General features: G+C 39.7%; 1 protein-coding gene across 1 annotated transcript in view; it reads right to left on the reverse strand.

The window, feature by feature from the left end:
- The window catches only part of ca11.L (carbonic anhydrase XI L homeolog), a 162,875-nt gene that overhangs the window by 83,821 nt on the left and 59,129 nt on the right, over positions 1-19,925 (reverse strand). Inside the window, exon 2 of the mRNA XM_041569510.1 lies at positions 7,966-8,040. Coding sequence (XP_041425444.1) covers positions 7,966-8,040 — 75 coding nt within the window. The remainder of the gene's footprint in view (positions 1-7,965; positions 8,041-19,925) is intronic.

A 19,925-nucleotide genomic window follows, 5' to 3' on the forward strand; every position in this document is an offset into this window, starting at 1 on the left:
TTCTAGAAATGATATGATGTCCAATTAAATGTCACATGACCAGTGACAAAAATACAAAACCATTGCAGCTACTTGATCCAACTCCAGTCCCCAACTTACTCTCTCTTATATTAGTTGTTTGCAATGGTTCTCATGGTAAATCTTTTTCAGGACTTTGGAAAGCCTTGCCATACATGGGGTTATTCGCTTTTTCCCCTCGTGCCCGTCGTGTATTTTTTGCAGTTTCCAACACCGCCTCAAAGGTTGTAAATGACTCCTACTAAGCCAAGTTTACAATTGGATTCTTCTATTAAGGGGTGATGTAATAAATGGTCTTAAGTTTAATACTATTATAGGAACCCATGGTATCCCATACTACTAAGATAGCAGGGCCCTTAACCCTCAGGGGACAGCAATTGTTAGGCCACCATCACCTGGGTTCCTTGAGAAGAGGACCCTGCCAACAAATAGAATGGGTTGTTAATGGAAAAAATTCCATGATGACAAATGGTCATGCCCCTGGTCAACCCTTGCCATACCCCATTATGCCAAAACCCATCAACGGTCAGCCTAAAACCTGGCCACTCCTCCTACAAGACTGGCCACTTTGCTCCCCATTGCTTGCACTTTGTGCCACTTGGGTAGGGTTACCACCTCAATCCTTTAAGGTAGGACACTTATTGAATACAAATTTTGCAAGTTGGATTCATAACTGCACACAAGTCCTTGATTCATGCATCCAACCTGCATTCAGTGTCCTACTTTAAAGAGGTGAAATTGTAACCCTACTCTTAGGGCTCTTTCTTTCATGGGGCCTCTTACTTGATTGCCCCACTGATAGAAGCCATGACCCATAGCAACCATTTAGCAGGTTTAGTTTACTGGTCAGCTTTTTTTTTTTTTAAACAAACACCTCATTGGTTGCTATGGGTTACAAGATGTGGGCAAACATATTTTTTGGGGGGTTAGAGGGGAATACTACAGGATAGTAGCCTAAAGTCTGCTATAAGGTTACCAGATAACTGGGCTGCATTAATTGCATTTATATAACATGCGACCCTTCTGTCTTGAAATGTTTTTCTTAGGTAACAGCTGTGAGTTTGAATGAATTAAGGAATTGGAGGAAAATGAAGGGATCTTGGATCTCAATGTTCAGTTCTTATCCATATCAGGCTAAAGTCAACACATATACATGCAAGTGTTACAAATTAGTTAAAAATGGAACTAATAAAGGAAGTCTCACCAAATCTACATTTAGAAGAACACTGAATGTTTAAACTGTGAACATGAAACAGTAGTTTGCTATGGAGTTTATGTATTGAAATATCTGTATTTGTGTATAAATGCATTTGTCTGCACAGATTCTGTACCTAATTGTGTTTGTTTCCTTCTAGAGTCTCCCACTCACTAGTTGAAATGCGCATTGCTAATGACTCCTTGTCACTGCACAAGGGAAGAGGGGGACGGGCTGGAAAGGGAAGTTTCATTAAATATTAAAGAAAAGCACATAGAACTTACTTATATCCCTCCCGTGCAAGCATAGACTGGCAATGCATTTATAATAGGGTTGTCCAACTTGCAACCTTGCAACTCCTCCCCACTCAGTATTTCACGGGCCACGGGGCACACAGGGCACTATATTCATGGGTAAAAGCTTTAAAGGAGACATTTTGTGTAAAAAATAAGAATGTACCAATGTGTTATACTCATTTAGATATAGAAGAATTGCACTTTGAAAAGTAGTGTTTCAGGCAAAACCCCTAATAATCCCTCCCTTCATTTCCACTTCCTGCTCCCTGAATTCCCAGGCTGTGCAGGGGAGCCGGCGGCTCTCAGTTTACTGCACTGCAGGACAGGAATCAATCAGCAACTAACAGGACCTGATAAGGAACGGAAACCTGTCTGTGCTTGTGTGACTGAAGGGCTGTGATTGGCTGTCCCCCTCCTACTCTGCTTCTGGCAGGGACCGTCAGGACACGCCCACCCCTCATTTGATACAAGGACAGGGACCAGAGAACATCTATAGGGAGCTCCAATAAAGGGGCTAATTTTTAAAGATAATATTAATTTTTAGCACCATGTAAAAGCAACACCATATATTATTCATAATTGCAATGGATTTGTTAAAACCTAAATATTGTTCTCATCAAATGGTAACATGATATTAGGTCTCAAAAATACATTTGGATCATTATCACTCTGAACCCCTATGTCTTAACCTTGAGTTCTCAAGGACTACAACTCTCAGCATGCTTTAAAGGAGAAGGAAAGCTACCGAAGCAGTTTATTGCCAATAGATTAGCCACAAAAGTGCAAGCTATAACACTATATTTATTCTGCAGAATGCTCTACCATACCCGAGTAAACAGCTCTAGAAGTTCTCGCCGTTTGTTTAGGATAGCAGCTGCCATATTAGCTTGGTGTGACATCACTTCCTGCTTGAGTCTCTCCCTGATCACTCATAGCTCTGGGCTCAGATTACAGCAAGGAGGGGAGGAGGAGAGGAGCAAACTGAGCATGCTCAAGCCCTAGCCCTGGAGGTTTATGCTGAAAACAGGAAGTCTGATACAGAAGCCCATGTGTACACAATAGAAGAAAAGAAATGCTGTGTTTCTTTTGATAGAGGTCTCAGAGTAGCATTACTTTGAGGGTTTACTGGTGTATTTATATAGATCTTTCTAATAAAGCTTACTTAATTTTAGCCTTTCCTTCTCCTTTAAGCCTTCATTATATTTGGAGTTGGGGGGAACACCAAGGACTATAATGACAAGGGGTTAGTTGACATCTAATATATTTACCAAAGGAGCATTGTTCAGTATTGGGATACAACGTGCCATTTTTTAAAACCAAAATGTAACAGTTCCCCCAGAATGCCATTGTAGCTGTGATCACACACAAACAAAGTTGTATATTTTGGAAAATCACGTGCTCACAGTGGGTGGATAAACTAGAGGATATTAGGTTAGTAGTAGTGGCAAGTAGCATTTCTCTCTGGCTGAGAAACACTAGGACAGCTTCCTATGGCTCCAAATGACTCCAGAGGGACCCATTTGGAAGTTTAATGTCTTTGCATAACTAATTAGGGTGTGTGTTTGATGCAAGTGTGTATGTTTGTGCAAAGAGCACAGCATTGGTTATGTTATTTATGCCTACCTACAGCAGAATTTATTGCATGCACAAACAGGATTATGCTAAGGAAAGGGTATATGTGTATCAGAGCAGTTAAGTGTTTTGCACAAACTTTGCATAGCTCAGATATGTAAATCAGAACACGGCTGGTTTTAAAATCCCAAAGCACATCTTCTTGCTTCACTTCAGCTCAGTAGGCAACAACTCAGTTTATCTTCTTAGGGTTATGCACATACAGAGCTGCAGCTTATTGGCCCCTGTAGGATATGTTTCCCAGGCCAGACCAGATGTAGAAGATATGTGTCATTTGTAGAAAAATCAGCTGGAAGGGCGGCACTCCATTTAAATGCAGTTTGCATTAGTATAGTCCAGCAACACGTATTTATTAGACATCCCCTCTTTTTTGAAGTAATATCTGCTCAACTTGAAGGGATTTTGATTGGACTGTATGGACAATCCTCAACGGTCTTCACAGGTATCACATGTGACCTGATTGTTAGCTCGGGGGCCAATGAATGGATCTGCCCTATCTGAACCACCGCTTGGGTGGCCTAATCATTTAAAGATCCCCTTATTTGCACACCCAACTATAAAATATCATGTTAAATAAAGAAATCACACAGAGGATAGGCTTCCAGATGGATAGCCAGTGTCGGACTGGCCCACCGGGATACCAGGAAAACACCCAGGTGGGCCCAGGTGTCAGTGGACCTCTTCCTTCTAACCATTTGGCCTAATTCATGGTCATTCCCTATTTCTTTATGGGAACAAAGTGGCTTAATAATAGAAGAGTATAGTATTTAGAGAAAAGAGACTAGGAGAATAAAGAGGTTGAGTGAGGAGAGGAGGTATAATAGTTTGGAAAGTGGGCCCTCAGCCTAAGATTTTCTGGTGGGCCCCTGGCATCCCAGTCCGATACTGTGGATAGCCCTATATCTACAATGTTGTAAGCAAAAAGAATAAAACATGGTAGATGTGTGCGCTTACTCTAGAGAGATCCAAATATCATTTTTGTAGCTCTGCAGGATCCATGGGAGGGAAAGGATGGACAGACATGATTTGGGTGCAGTTAAGGTGGGTCTACACTGGTCCTTTTTACTATCCAACCGATATGTCCACTTTTCTATTGTTCTGTTCTTTTGGTCTGTCAGAAGAGCAGAAAGTGATGAAGAGAATCAGACACTGACCAATATCACGAGTACATGCTTGGGCAAAAATAGGCCCCACATGAGCAGAAACAAAGAGATGCCTTTTATATCACTGCATAAATAAATGGCACAGTATCAGCCTTGCATTTATATCACAACTGACTGCATTTGGTTTTTTGAAATTAGTGCATCGATATTAGAATATTTCTAGTTTCTTTTGATATCAATTTGTACAATCTGTTTTTTTCTGCACATCGCTCTAATACACTATTTTTGATCCACGCCAGTTGGATTTCACATCTCATATTTCCACTGCATGGAATACACCTGCGTCAGTATCTTTCCCCAACTTCAGGCTTTTGCTGCTGTTTTGTAAGAGATTATCCTCTTCCAGTTTATCTTCTCTAAAGCTTCTGCAGGCTGATTAAATGTTACCTTTACAAAATGCGCTGACAATTTTATCAGACAGTAATTCTTTGGTTTAACATTTCATCTGGGCCCCCCTACCTCTTAACACAGTTACAAATACAGTAAATAAAAGCAATGTCTTGTCAGTCCTGAAATAGCCTAAAAGCAGCCTTTAGTCTCAGTATTCGGAAAGAATACCCAGAGATGCAAATAAGCACAGGTTTTTGCATCTTGGAACGCAAAGATCTGAGCCTATATGTCATATAAGTTGCTACATTTGTCCAGGTGCAGTAAATTATAGTGACCAATAAGACATTTGCAGGTGATCAATGAATGGTACCTGCTGATTGGCTGCTATATGTGATGTGGTTTTAAAATTGTATTAAACTCAAAGGTTATTTTTTGGTACCATACATGAAAAATTCATATTATTATAGTAAATATGTTGAATGCTATGTCCTTTGTTCATATTATTGCATTTTATAAGGTCTGTACCAAAAAATTGAAAGTTGGGGGGATTTGAACCCATGGTTCAAGTGCACAATATAATAGCACTGCCATTGCTCAAATGTAAGAATTACTATTGCAGCAACTATTATTAGGGGTACAAGGCACAGACCTATCGCAGTCGATTGTTAATAAATATATACAGAGAAAAAGGTGCGGAAAGTTGAAGAATATGGTGACACAAGAGCTGAGATCAATCAAAGTGATAAACACACAGATTACCAAGTGAGCCCCACAGAGAACTCTATTCCATCAGATTCACGTTGCGCCAAAAGAAAGATATCAAATGATAAAAAAGAATGACAGTCTCTGCTCCTAGCCCAGGCCCTTTGAAGAAATTGTCTCCAGTTGATAAATCAATCTGACTTTTGCTAGAGCAGCGGTGTGTCCCTCCTCGATGGAGGTCTGGGAATATGCTGAGAAAAAGTCATAAAGCAGAGCGGATGGATGTCCATGCTAAGTTCAATATTTAGCAACAGGCTAAAGTCTGTGTTTTTTCCCCAATAATTGCTGTATAAAATATTTAGGGGGTCAATCCTGTGTTTCTGCATTGATTGCTGCTGTGGAAGTTCACCTGGTGTACCACCTACAGTGCAGTATTTCCTATTTATTAGCTATTGACTGTCTATATATCCTTTAGTCCTATAAGCAGCCTTGGGACAAGAGAATCAACCGAAGCCAGAAAAATACATCTGATCTTGACAAAATCACATTAAGGACTTCTCTTTGTATTTTCTCCTTAGTGTTTTATGTGTTTTCAAAATCTGACCACAACCAGACCATGCTGGTAAAAGAGTGTACATTTACATTACATTGCTTGTAGACCAGTGACACTAATCAGCTAACTAGGTCTCACTTTATCTGTCCACCTTCTTTTCATCACTTCTGCCTGTATCTTCCCCCCTAGTATTATCAGCCACATGCAACACTACTATGGCTATATTGCACATGCCACACCTTCCGTACAGCTCCAGGTATGGGATCTATTATTTCGAATGCTTGGGACCTAGGGTTTTTTGAAAAAGGTTATTTTCTACAATTTTCCAAAGTTTAGATCGCCATAAAGCAGTATTAAAGCTTAACTAAAGAAGTAGCTAGAAATGTTGTACATTATGTTTTGGGCTGCTGTACCAGCCCAAGGCAACCACAGGTCTTTAGCAGGAAAGATCGGTGTCTCCAAAGATGCCCCAGTAGCTCCCCATCTTCTTTTCTGCTGATTCACTGCACATGCTCTGTGCTGCTGTCACTTACTGAGCTTAGGGACCCACTCACAATATACAGTACACATAGAATAGAAATGTCACAATATAAGGCTGATTAGTGATTAATACAGATAATTACTACATGGCAGCACAGAAACCAGTGTGATTAGCACCAGAATTTAATAATCAGCCCTGTAACATCAGCTTATATTACAGACCAACCTCATTTTCTGCTGGATAATTAGTAACGACCCCTAAGCTTAGCTTCTCAACAGCTGCTCAGAGCCCACTGAGCATGTGAGTGTCACAGGCACTTTTCCAAGATGGTGACCCCCTGTGACAAGTTTGAAGTCCTGGATCATTGCTGCTATTGAGATGCTGAAACTTTAGGCTGGTGCAATAAATTCAGTTTATAAAATATTGCATTTTTAGCCATATTCATTTTTAGGGTTTAAAGGGGATGTTCACCTTCAGACAGAAGTCCTACACTGAGCAGCCCATGGGATTAAAAACATTTTTCTAATTGATGTTGGTTTGTAAAATGAAACTTTAACAAGATATTTAGCTCTGCAGCTCCTCTTTGTCGTTACTAAAGGAACTCTCATGCAGAGTGCTGAAAAACCCAAAGCACTATTGTATTAAAGGAGAATTAAACCCCGTACCAAAAAAGGCCCCTTAACTGCCTGGAATGCCCCCCACTCTCCCTATACGCACTGTGCATTAGTAAAAAAAGCACCATATTCCACTGCTTTGTATTAGTTTGGGACTTAATGCCAATTTTAACATGTGTATTTGAAGACATTTCTTGACTTGGCCCAACTGTGCATGTTCCTGCAGGCTTTGTGTCGGCATTGAGTTCCAAAAGAATACGAAGCAGCGGAAGATGGTGCCCTGCAGCTCCGCTACACTGCTCTGCATTTTAGGGTCAGATTTTTTTTAAAGGGTTTTTTCTTTACTAATGCACAGTGTGGGGAGGGAGAGGGGACAGGGGTGGCAATGCCAGGCAGTTACTGGGGACTTTTTTGGTAATTTGAATATTAGTGATCCAATTGGCTGGCACACTTCAGCCAATTAGATCAATGACATGCAATGGGCATGTGCAGTAACACTGGATCCAGAACTTACTACTCCTGTCTGCAGGATCTACTGTTGCAAGAAGAGGGTTGGTGACCCTCCCAGTTGAGGGCAATTGGAGATTTTTTTTAGCACTGAGATGCTGCAGAGATAAATATCTTGGTAATGCTTAGATTTTGGTGATGGCCTTCCTGTAATTTAGAGCTTTCTGGATATCATTTTTCCAGATAAGAGATCCCATATCCCTATTCATTTTTTATTCTTGTCTTGGCAGGACAACCTAAAGATCTGATATTCTGCAGCACTCAAAAATATTATTGAAATGTCACATATATTGAAATCTTCTTTACGATGAGAGAAAGAAGAGCACTCTAATGCAGATTAACTGCTTGTGATTTTCATTTATTGCAGACGGTTATACACAACATGTTTCAGGCCTTCAAAGCCCTTTCTCAAGTGTAAAGATATCTATTGAAATCTTACAGGAAATAAGAAATGTAGAGATGATTTAAACATACCTGGCACAAAGCTCCCTTGCACAGCTTCCTTGTAGGCCCACCACTCTTCATATGACTTAGCTGGACTGAACTGTGCTGAGATAGAAGGAGAAAGGTGTAACTATGTTAGTACAAGTTATAAAGGCTCAAACTATATACACTATCTATCTATCTGTCATCTATCTATCTATCTATCTGTCTGTCTGTCTGTCTGTCTGTCTGTCTGTCTATCTATCTATCTATCTATATATCTATCATCTGTCTGTCTTTCTGTCTATCTATCATCATCTATCTATCTAGACCATAGCAACCAGATTGCTGAAATTGCAAACTGGAGAGCTGCAGAATAAAAAGATAAAAACCACAAATAATAAAGAATGAAATGCAACTGCAAATTGTCTCAGCATATCAATCACTAAATCATACTAAAAGTTAACTCAAAGGTGAACAACCCCTTTAATCATAGTTCCGGCACAGCAAGTTAGCATTTACCCCCAATTCTGACTCATATTCAGCCTACAACTTCTGCTTGCAGGAATATCTATCACAGTGAGTGTTATCCCCAAATCTAACCCTAACTGACCTTAAGTCTGGACCCCCAGCAACTGCACTGAAGCTTTACATTATGTAACCCAGGCCTTTCCATTCCCTTGGCATCCTCTTTGTAGTATAATGCTCTGAGCCTTGTATTATCTTCATACTAGTTTATCTAAACGGCACATAATAACAAATGATCCAGCTACTCTGTTTCCTCATTTGGCACCATTACTCTTTAGCGCAGACCTGTGTTTATTTTCAGCTATTTTTTATTTACAGAGTTTTTGATTACTTTATAATTACAGCAATTTTATGAAGCACTGATTTATTCTGCATCCGACCATTTGTTATAACAAGGGGAAAAAAGTAATGTGTGGATTGATATTCCCTACAGTTCTGTAACCCTCAGAACCATGTGCAGCCCCATAAATCTAAATCACACGCTAAACATCACACAATAATTAATACACTTTATTCTTAAAGTGGAATTGATGTCAGAGTAAAAAAGTTTTAAATTTAACCTGATTACAATATTTAATATTATGTAAAGTAGTGGAAAAATGTTTTACTGCTAGAAAGGTACTCTTAGCACTAGATTAAATACTAGATATAATATTTATAATATAATATTGCAGAGTCACAAAGCTGGATCAAATACACTTTACAGAAAAACGTATTTACATTTACTTCACCGCTGCTTGGAGATGCCTGTAGATGATTGTCCAGACATGTCAAGATTTCTGAATACAGTGCCGAGAGCAAAGTGCATTTTTCAGGTTCAAATTGCTATGTTTTTTGTTTACCCATAATGCAGTGTTCTTTTTTTGGGGGGGTCTTGAGCATTGTGATTTGGCAGAACCATGGTTATAATGGGTAGCATGCAAAAGCCAAGCAAATCAGGACAAGGTTGAAATGTTAAAGGTCACCTGTTACCCTAAAATAGTTTCCCCCACCAAAGGTACAGGCTTATAGAGGCCCCACAAAGCAGTGTTTTTTTTTTAATTGCCCCCACCAGTGCTAGGACACCTCCACCAGGAGGGAGCCACGTTGGGACACACGCATGTGCATAATGAGCAAGTGCCGTATGATCGTAACGTCAGAACCTGAGGCTCCTATGTCTCGTTATGTGCATGCGCGCTGCACAACATGGCCGCTCCCTCCCTCTGCGGGTGTTTTAGCACTGGCGCAATTAAAAAGATAAAAAAGATTAAAAAAAACACTATTTCCCTCAACCAGAGTGTGGGCTCTATTAAACTGCACATTTGGTGGAAAAACTTATTTAGGGTAACAGATGCCCTGTAAGACTAAAGAGAGTCGAAATAAGAGAAATGTCATATTTAGATATTTAGATTTTTGTGTGTCTGGGAAGGTACGGTGGGGGTAGTTAGTGCAAACGGAAATCTGGCAAGATTGTGATAATGAAGGAGGAAAGGGGACATAGTGAAGTTGAAAATTTAGCAGAATTTAGAAAATATAAGATAATCTACAGGAGGTAGTCCCAGCTGGAGTGAGAGGGTGGATATGAGCACAAAGAAAAGCCAAAAGAAGGGTTGGAGGAAGGAGTTTGTAGACAGCAGAGACATTATGATTATTAAAGTCACTGGTTCAGATGGTAAATGAGTCTTAATAACTGAGGCAAAGTACTACTTATAAACTACACAAACAAAGGGATGTGGTCTGTTTTTCAGAATGCTTTGGACCTGGAGTTTTCCTAAAAACCAACAGATAAGGCCACACTAATTTGCTTTTAAGCTGCCCCACCCATTTCACTGGTTTTGCCCTTCTTGGGGGCTGACTTGAGCATTGCTGGGCTGAAATCAGATGTATGTGCCTGCAACCTGCCCTCATAATGATTCCGGGTGCAGGCAGCTAATTTCAGTGTTCAGTGTTCAATTTTCATTAAGAGAATAAGAGAATGTCATTGTATAAAACTAATTGGAGTTAATTATGTAATGATGGTAATTCTTTACTTTTGACATTGCAATTCAGCCTTCTTACTAGTGATGGGTGAATAAATTTGCCTAGCACAAATTTGCTGCGAATTTCCAAGTTTCATCGCCGGCGGATAAATTCACAAATCTCCCGCGACAATTCGCTGCCGAAATTTCGCCTGCATCAAAAAGTTTTGGAAAGTGTCAGTGTCAGCTTGGACGCGGGCGTCAATTTCCGATTTTCTTGTTTTTTTGTGAAAATGTCCTCATTTCACTTTTTTTTCATGAAAATGTCCAATTTTACGATTTTTTCGCAGGAGAAATTTGCCCATTCACTACTTCTTACCCATTCCCTTTCATGCTCCATTATAAAAAACCTGTTTGATTATAAATAACTATACTCTTTACCAAACACCACCTTGGGGCAGCTGCTTTGCATTAGCGCCATGCACAAGGGTCCAGCTTGGTCAGTATCGAAAAAAAGCAAATTGTGCAATTTTTTTTTACAATGTCCACTGTATATAAACTTGGTCCAACATCTCAGCCTCACCATGAATGAGACTAAGTGCAGCAGAAGTAATATTGGTGAAGAATGGCACATGGTAGGGAGGGTGGGAAATTAACTTAAGTTAACATTGTTGTCCTGTACTCAACTATGCAGAATGTTCCCTATTCTACAAAGATTGGTATTGCCTTGGATTGGTTCTTCTGCTAAGCCTCCACAATCAAAACAATCAACCTCAAAAATGTTTTGGTGAAATAAAATGCAAATAAAGGCATGAAGTGCAGTTAAAAAAGGACTCAACCTGTTAAACATATCTGGGATAATGTAAGGACGCAAATGGCATAGATGCTAAATATGTGCATTGGGAGCTGGGGCCAGTCAATGAGTTGTGCGATTCTACAAGCTTCAGTAAGGCTCATTGTAATTTTATAATCCCATTTCTCCTAGAATATGAAATGCTCTTTAACATGTTTCTTCATTCTTTGAAAATTCATGGCGCTGTGCATTCATAAGCCTAATAACGGTACAGCCTATAAATGGTATGCATTGCATATAAATGGCAGGTAAGTAGGTTGTAAAGCTTTTTTTAATGAAAACAAATATATAAATCTATAGAGTGCTGGAAATCTAATGATGTCGAGCAGCGCAGAAAATCATTTTTGTGGCTTTTAAAAATGATTATTTGTATTAATGGAAAAGATTTTTCACTGTAATATGTTTCTTTTCCCCTTACAATGTATTGACAATAGTTTTTTTAGATTTATTTTTTTCAGGAAGAAACAAAGAGAGAAGGCTGTTTTTGTTTATATAACTATGTATCTTTATTTGCATCCCATAATTCATGTACATAGCACTCCACTAAGACAGCAAACAAAAGAATGGAGGGGAAAGAAGAACAGTACATTCTTCTCTGCACATCTGCTAAGCTTACTTCAATAGCACATTTTAGGGATGGAATATATAGTTGTAGCTAATTAAAATGAGGGGTCTGTCATTGCGTTAAGACATCAGTAATTTTATTTGCAGAACAAATCAACGCCTGCAGTCCTGTTCTATCGCAGCCTATCACTTTCACTCTGCATTCCACCTATACAGAGATGCCAACTATTGAGTATTAATGATCCACTCATTCATCATTAATACTTATATCATGTTGACCATAAACTCCCTGATAATTTGGGATAGTTGACATGTTATAATTCTTATACAAGAACTGTGAGCTAAAAGCTAATCTTTTTCAAAAGACCATCAGGATGGAGAAGGCCAAATAGATTGTAGCCATGAATCCCTGACATTTGATGGACTGAAGAACTGTTCAGAAGAAGAAACTCTTCATCATATAGCCACGGTGAGAGCCAGAGTGTGATGGAAACACCTTTGGTTCCTCTCGATAGGTACCACCATCAACTGTTAAAGGTTGAAGTGAATGAAATGACTTTTACTCCACCCTTAACCAACGGATATATTCATCACTAAGGACAGCATCTTGTGCTGTCATTATATTCCTTGTAATATTAGGCATATGGTATGGCATAAGTTATGGACCCCAAGCTCTCCTAGACCCCCAAAGATCTTTCTGCATGCCACCATCTTTGTAATAAAAAGGGGCCAATGAAATATGGATACACAGTACCTTTGGCTCATTACATGCTTAATTCTTGAGAAGTATTATATTAGTATGTCATTCATTCCACCCAGAAAAGCTAAGTACACAAATTGAATATTGAAAGAATACATTTCTGGTGTTCTTCGAAAATCAGTAATGCATCAGGGGTGGTGTGAAAATACAACTGCCTTGTTGTCAACCAGCTGAGGAAGGGGTATCAGTATACATTAATCCCATTAGTAAACCAATGTTTTGGCTAATGCAGAAATAAAATTACTATTAGACAAGACACCCCTTACCATGAATTGTAAGGATATAAAAGTTCTATTGCCATATAAAGGTGTAAGGCACAGAAGAGTTTGTTGTGTCTGAGCATTAAAGACTATTCCCCTCAAACAATGTAGGTAATTTTGAACAATTTTGTTTGTCACCATGTGTTCGATAAGGAAAAGAAAGTGCTGTTTTAGGTTAGTTCCCCTTGAGATGGCAAGTCTTCACTTCAAAGGGTACAGGCTTTGTAACTCCAAAGTGATTATATCTTTGGTGGATCATCCCATTATTCCTTATAGTACTGGACACGGTACCCACTACTGTAAATAATAAGGATATTAAAAGTAAGTTGCTGGTATAAAAACAAACTCCTTTTTAGTGTGGGACCGGTTCTTTAGAGAAATGAAACAGAATATTAAATAGCAATGGTAGTCTGGATTTACCATTACATCACTTGTTGCCCTGCAAAGTTACATTATGATATAGGTAATATGATTCTCCGGTGATATATTTGGGGTGTTCAGACAGCAGCCATCTTGCTTTGCTAGACTAAAAACCCTGGAAGCTCTGAAATTCCGAGGATGACAAATAGCAGCCAATTATAAGAAAGCAGCTGTTATACATTGGAGCTAATATAATATTTGATAAAATATTATCATTGCCTTATTTTTTTTTTAACCCTCTGAATTCAAACTTAGTCTTAATATCATCACACACAATACTTTAAAATGTAACCGGTTCAGACCTAAAAAAACTCCTGAAATCCATTTACAGCAGGGCCTTATTACCGTTGCCTGTATTTGCATTTCTCTTATTACTCCTGAGCCGAGTTATGAATGTCCGGAGGTCCGATGATGCCTGGAGTGCAATGCATTATTTAGGAGGCGCAGGTAAAATAATTGTCATCGTTTTTTTTCCCCAGACTGTAACATAAGGTAATCGATTCAGAGCCCTTGCTTTATGCCCTCTTATTTGCCTGGCAGCAATGTACATTATGAAAATGCTATGTTTTATCACCAGTTACCCAGTGTATAGTCACAACATTGAGCAGAAATGACATATGTTTATTAATGTGTTCTGTTATATTAATATAATATATGAGAAGAGCACCTTTGGATTTTGGGTTGCATGCATGTACAAGAATAAGACAAAATATCCATGCCCAGTTCTTGTGATGCTCTTTTGAGCGCTGGACATATCATGCACAATGAGCCATGCAATCACAACCTTTCGGTGGGACTATATATAGCCAGCAACATTGATTTTTCTCAAACTAGGCTATTAATGCATTGCAACTAACCAGGAATGATGAAATCACTGAGGCATGCTTCATGCTGTTAAGTGAACCGTGTGACCATCCTCCGATAGAGGCTTATTAACTATTAATTATGGCATAAATACATTGCTAAACATTGATGTCCAGCCTCCTTGCTACAAGAGGGAACAGGCCAAATTAGCAGTGATATTGTACAGCCTAATGTTTACATGGTCCTTTATGGTACAATTCCCAACTACTAAGCTGATCATTTCCATTTCCAACAATAATTTGTTTGAAAAAAGGCTTAATTTACAACCACGAGTGCAATGTACAAATCTCGGATACCATTCTCCATACTTTTTACCCAAAATACAGAATTTTGTTTCAATAATTCCAGCATAATTTGCCATTGGGCCCATGTGTTTAATGCACAGAATATATACAGGGTCGGACTGGGCCCAGACCAGCTCCCCGGCTGCCTGGAAATGTGCACTCCTTGTCCTCCTCTGGAACAAATGCATGGTGCCAAGAGCCTGCATTGGACTGGGGGTCCACTGGTGTTGCCACCTCAGGGGCCCCCACTAAGGTTGCCATCTGGCTGGTAAAAATGATGGTTGATCCCAATATTATTAATAGGGAAAAAAGATAAATATATAGGAAGGTCGGTATTTTTTTCCAGAAAAGGTGGCAACCCTAGCCCCACACCCCCTGACCCAGCCACAACTTCCTCTGCTAGCCCCCCCCCCCCGCAAATACCTTGATTTTTCTTTTGCCAATGCTATTGGGGCCAGTTGGGGAGGTCAGGAAGCAGCACAGAGGGTCTCAGGGGGGAGGTCAGTGAGGCTCATCAGTCCCAGCACAGTCTGATCCTGCCAATTGTGCTGAAGGGCACTGAACATGTTTGGATACAAGTATGCATTGGCATTGATACAAGTATGCATTGGCATTGATACATGCAACAGTTGCTCCGATTTTAGCATGATTGCACTTGCAAGTGCATTTGGAAATAAGTCTTGCAATGTACATGTATGTATGGATAGAACTGCTGTCTTCAAACACGATGAGCATGAAACGTGAAACAAATGTTCTGGTTCTTAAGCAGTAATAATGGAATTATTCTCCATACTAGCACAAGGTTTAGGATACTATTACACCTAGTTTTTGAGCCACTCTTGAGTAAGCTTCTATATACAAAGAGATAACAGATTTGATGCTACATCCAATTATGAATAGACAGAAAAAAGATTTCTTAATAAAAATATACTGGAGGTTCATTCCCAGGATATATACTGTATTAGCTCAAAGATCTTGACAGTGATGTAGGGAAGTTGAGTTTTAGTCTAGTATTGCCTGATTTCTAGGGGTAAACAAGCTTGTCAATACAACATTAATCCATGTGATATTATATGATTTGACTACAAATGTTAATATTTAACTAATCTTCTTGTTAGTTGAATAGGCCAAAGGAGTGCATAGAATTGGAGGGTGGGGTAGTACTTATCAGTTTCAGTTCTGCCAGTGCCCCCTAAAAGTCCAGTAGGAAGTAATGGAAAACAAATAGTTTGTGTCCAGACAGTCTGCCATGTGATGATATTTTAGTAGTGATGGGCGAATTTGGGGCGTTTCGCGTCGCTGAAAAATTTTAGTAGTGATGGGCGAATTTGGGGCGTTTCGCGTCGCTGAAAAATTTGTGAAACGGTGAAAAATTTGTGAAACTGTGCCAGCGCCTCGTTTTTGACGCCGGCATCCATTTTTTGGACGCAGGCACACATTTTTTTTTTACGCCATCGAATTTCTGCTGGTGAATTTTTGCTGGTGAATTTTCGCTGCGGTTTCACAAATTTATTCGCTGGCGGCGAATCGCCGGAATTCACCGCAAATTCACGCCTGGTGCAATAAATTCGCCCATCTCTTTATTTTAAACTTATATAAGCACAGGTGACTATAAGACAAGAAAGCATATGTAAGACAGGTATCCATGACAACAGATTTAAATCTCATTACTGCTCACAATACAGCTAAATATAAGATAACAAAAGGAAATGTATTAATTTAAACATTTCACATTGTTATTAAGTGGTGTAAGAATCTCTATAAGAGCTCAGAGGAGAAGTAATGAGACATATTGGATCAAATCTAGCCTATAAGGGAGGTGGCAAACGTGGCTATTCAGGGAGATTAGTCGACCAGCGACAAATCTCCTCTTCTTCGGGCGACTAATCTCCCCCCGAAATGCCTTCCCGCCGGCTAGAATGTGAATCACCGGCAGGGTGGCACTCGGATCGCTTCAGTTTTCCCGAAGTAAGGCAACTTCGGAGAACTGAGTGCCATCCCGCCGGCGATTCACATTCTAGCTGGCGGGAAGGCATTTCGGGGGGGGGGATATGTCGCCCGAAGAAGAGGAGATTTGTTGTTGGATGACTAATCTCCCACGAATAGCCACATGTGCCACCACCCTAATAGGGTAAAAGTTGATAAGGGATTGGACACTTTCCATTCAGAAGATATAAACCATTCAGTGAATCATTATAGATAATTAGGCATATTCCTAAAAAATCACAGCCATTGACTTCCATTTTATCTCTTTTGGAGATCATTGGAGCCCCAAAAGATGTCCTTCATCATGTGTCTTGTTTGGTATGTTTACACACCTGCCCCGGTTGGTATATTGGGAAGCTCTAACTTCAGTAGTCGCCCATATGTCGTTTGCCATGCCAACCAATAAACAAAATAAACTAATGTGCCAAAACAAGTAATAAGTAATAATTAACAAGTAATACTAAGGGGCCGATTCACTAACTTCGAGTGAAGGATTCGAAGTTAAAAAACTTTGAATTTCTAACTTTTTTTTTGGGATACTTCGACCATCGACTACGACTATCGAAGGATTCGAAGTAAAAATCGTTCGACTATTCGACCATTCGATAGTCGAAGTACTGTCTCTTTAAAAAAAACTTCGACCCCTAGTTCGCCATCTAAAAGCTACCGAAGTCAATTTTAGCCTATGGGGAAGGTCCCCATAGGGTTGGCTAACTTTTTTTGATTGAAGGATTTAATCGTTCGATCGAAGGAATTATCCTTCGATCGTTCGATCGAACTATCTGCGCTAAATCCTTCGACTTCGATATTCGAAGTCGAATGATTTTAGTTCCTAGTCGAATATCGAGGGTTAATTAACCCTCAATATTCGACCCTTAGTGAATCGGCCCCTTAGTAATTGTATCTAAAAATATTGCAGTGCTAGTTACTCGAGGTAATATGGAAAATATTCCAGTGGTGGCTGTGATAATGACTTAATGATTCCCTTTATACACACAGGCTTAATTTGACTGGAATTATATTGCGTGTTGGAGGTCACTATGCATTTATTTTCTTTGATTCTTATATATTACTATTTAATGTAAAACCTACGTGTAACATGCAAGAAAACAGATATTAATTGGGTGAGAGTTATTTCAAATCTGCTATAAATAATAGAACTTCATAATAGTGGCATAAAATAGAGGTCCTACTGTGAGAGTGAACAAAATATTTTTATATTTTTAGACAGTAGGAAAAATCGGAAAAATCTGTTCTAACTCGTGTTATTGAGATTCTTTTTGGGGGGGGCGAGGCTTTGGGGCAGATTTACTAAAGGGCGAATTGTTGACAGCGACTGCTTTGCACACATCGTACCACTTTGTCAGACGCAAATCTGCTACCACTACACTAATTCACTAATATGCGAAGTTGCACCCTGGGTGCCGAACACTGGCTACTTTTCGTTAGTGTTACTTCGGCAGTGCGAGTATTTCATAGCGAATATGCGCTAGGGTTCGTTTGTGCCTAGTGAAAACTCGCTAATGCTCTTGCGCTTATCTCAATTTGCATACGGCAGGTTAATATAATGCCCTACACATGAGCTCACTGTAAAATTCCATAAGTTATGAAATGTCTGGAGACATTACCCAAAAAAGTTCAAGTTAGCCAAAAAAAGGTCAGGACTTTCCGCAATTCCGCTTCATCACATCAGGATATGATGTGACAGAAGATTGAGGAAGATCTAGCTGCTTTTATGCACTTCGCCTGGTCTGACGTGGTGAAGGCAACTCTGGCCAGAGAGGAACCGCCGCTAGCGGTTCAGTAAAATCCACATTTTAGTGAATTTGCGGTGTAACGTCCGCATGACCGCTAGCGATGGTTCAGTTCACTAGTGAATTGGAGCCTGCACCTGTTAGTAAATTGGCAATGTCCCTGCGGGTGCCAGTGCTGGCGAAAAGTCGTGTTAACCACTTCGCTCTTTAGTAAATCTGCCCCATAGTCTCCTCCTTTGAGGCCCAACATCTGGACTTGACATCATTAGTTCATAAAAAAGTTACAGATGAAAACATCGTTCAACCATAGTTCCAAGAATATCTAGGAAAACAGACTGTACCCTTATTTTAACAGAGATGTCAACCAAAGAATACCCTTTGTAATTGTTTATAAAAAATTCCCTTATCATATAAATGGTGAAAATATTGGCCTACCAAATCCATTCAGGATGGATTATCCCTCTGGAGGAAACAGTCTCTGCTTGTGTACTAAAGTCAAAATGCGGGTTTAAAAAAATTATTATAATGGGGCTCGTCTTTTACAAAGTTTTGCCACTTTGGTAGGTCTTTTAAAAGTGACCATCCCCTTTAATCCTGGTGGTTAAATACAGAGTGGTCATACAGTGACTCATACGGCGCAGAAGAAGAAAGAAGGCAGAAGTACATTAGGGTTGAGCTGGCATTGCAGGTGGCATAATCTATATAATTATTATAAAGCCAAGCAGACAAACAGAAGGGGAGTTGTGATGCACAGTCACAGTCTCTGATTCATGAATATGATCTGTTCAATAACACTGTCATAGCTGTAGGTAGAAGACTTTAACACTTACCTTCTGATTCCTCTACTATTGATAAGGTGTGAGCTGCACGTTTTCAATGCAACTAACTGCCTGACAGAGTAAAGAATGCCCTAAATATGGGAATTAGCTCTGCTACTAGTGTACACATGATACTGCATGCAAATTAAATTAGTGGCCTTTGATTCTTATGAGGGGGGGGGGGCTTTTGATTGCAGGTCCTCCAAACATTGGGGCAGATTTACTAAAGGGCATAGTGGCTAACGCTAGTGACTTATCACCAGAAATCACATCTGCAGGGACATCAGCAATTCACTAACAGGCGCAGACAACAGTTTACTAGCGAAAGAGACCGTTGCTAGCAGTCATTCCAGGTGACTTTTCGCTCAGGCGAATGGTCGTTGCTCTGCAAATTCACTAAAGTGCGGATTTAACTGAGAGTCGCCAGAGTTGACTTCACCCCCTCAGACCAGGCGAACTATTAAAATGAAACTCGATCTTCCTCAATTTTATGTCACTTACATCATATCCTGTCTGCTGAAAATACATTAAAGTTGAAAAAACGCTGCGACGTTTCCTTTTTTAAGCGGGATTGTCTGCAAAAGTCCTAAGTTAAACTTTTTTGGGTTGATTTTTCCCCAGACATTTGAGGGCCATGGAGCATTCATTTTACAGTGGGCTCATGTCTAGGGCATAAAGAGATCATATGATCTCTTTTGTCTTTATTAAGGTTCCTTGGACATTTGTAATAAAAAGTGGCCACTTCAAGCATTTGCACCAACATCTCTATTAAAGATGTCCATATAACTGTAATGTATCTGTCCTATTCAAATTGACCTAAGTATCAGATCACTCACTAGCGACTTTTCGCTAGGCACAAATGAACGCTAGCATATCTTCGCTATGCAAATGCTCGCACTGAAGAAGTATCGCTAGCAAAAAGTCGCCAGCGTTCAGAGCCCAGGACGCAACTTTGAATTTTAGTGAATTAGCATAGTGATGAC

This window comes from Xenopus laevis, chromosome 7L (genome assembly GCF_017654675.1).
Source record: "Xenopus laevis strain J_2021 chromosome 7L, Xenopus_laevis_v10.1, whole genome shotgun sequence".
In the NCBI taxonomy this organism is placed as follows: Eukaryota; Metazoa; Chordata; class Amphibia; order Anura; family Pipidae; genus Xenopus; species Xenopus laevis.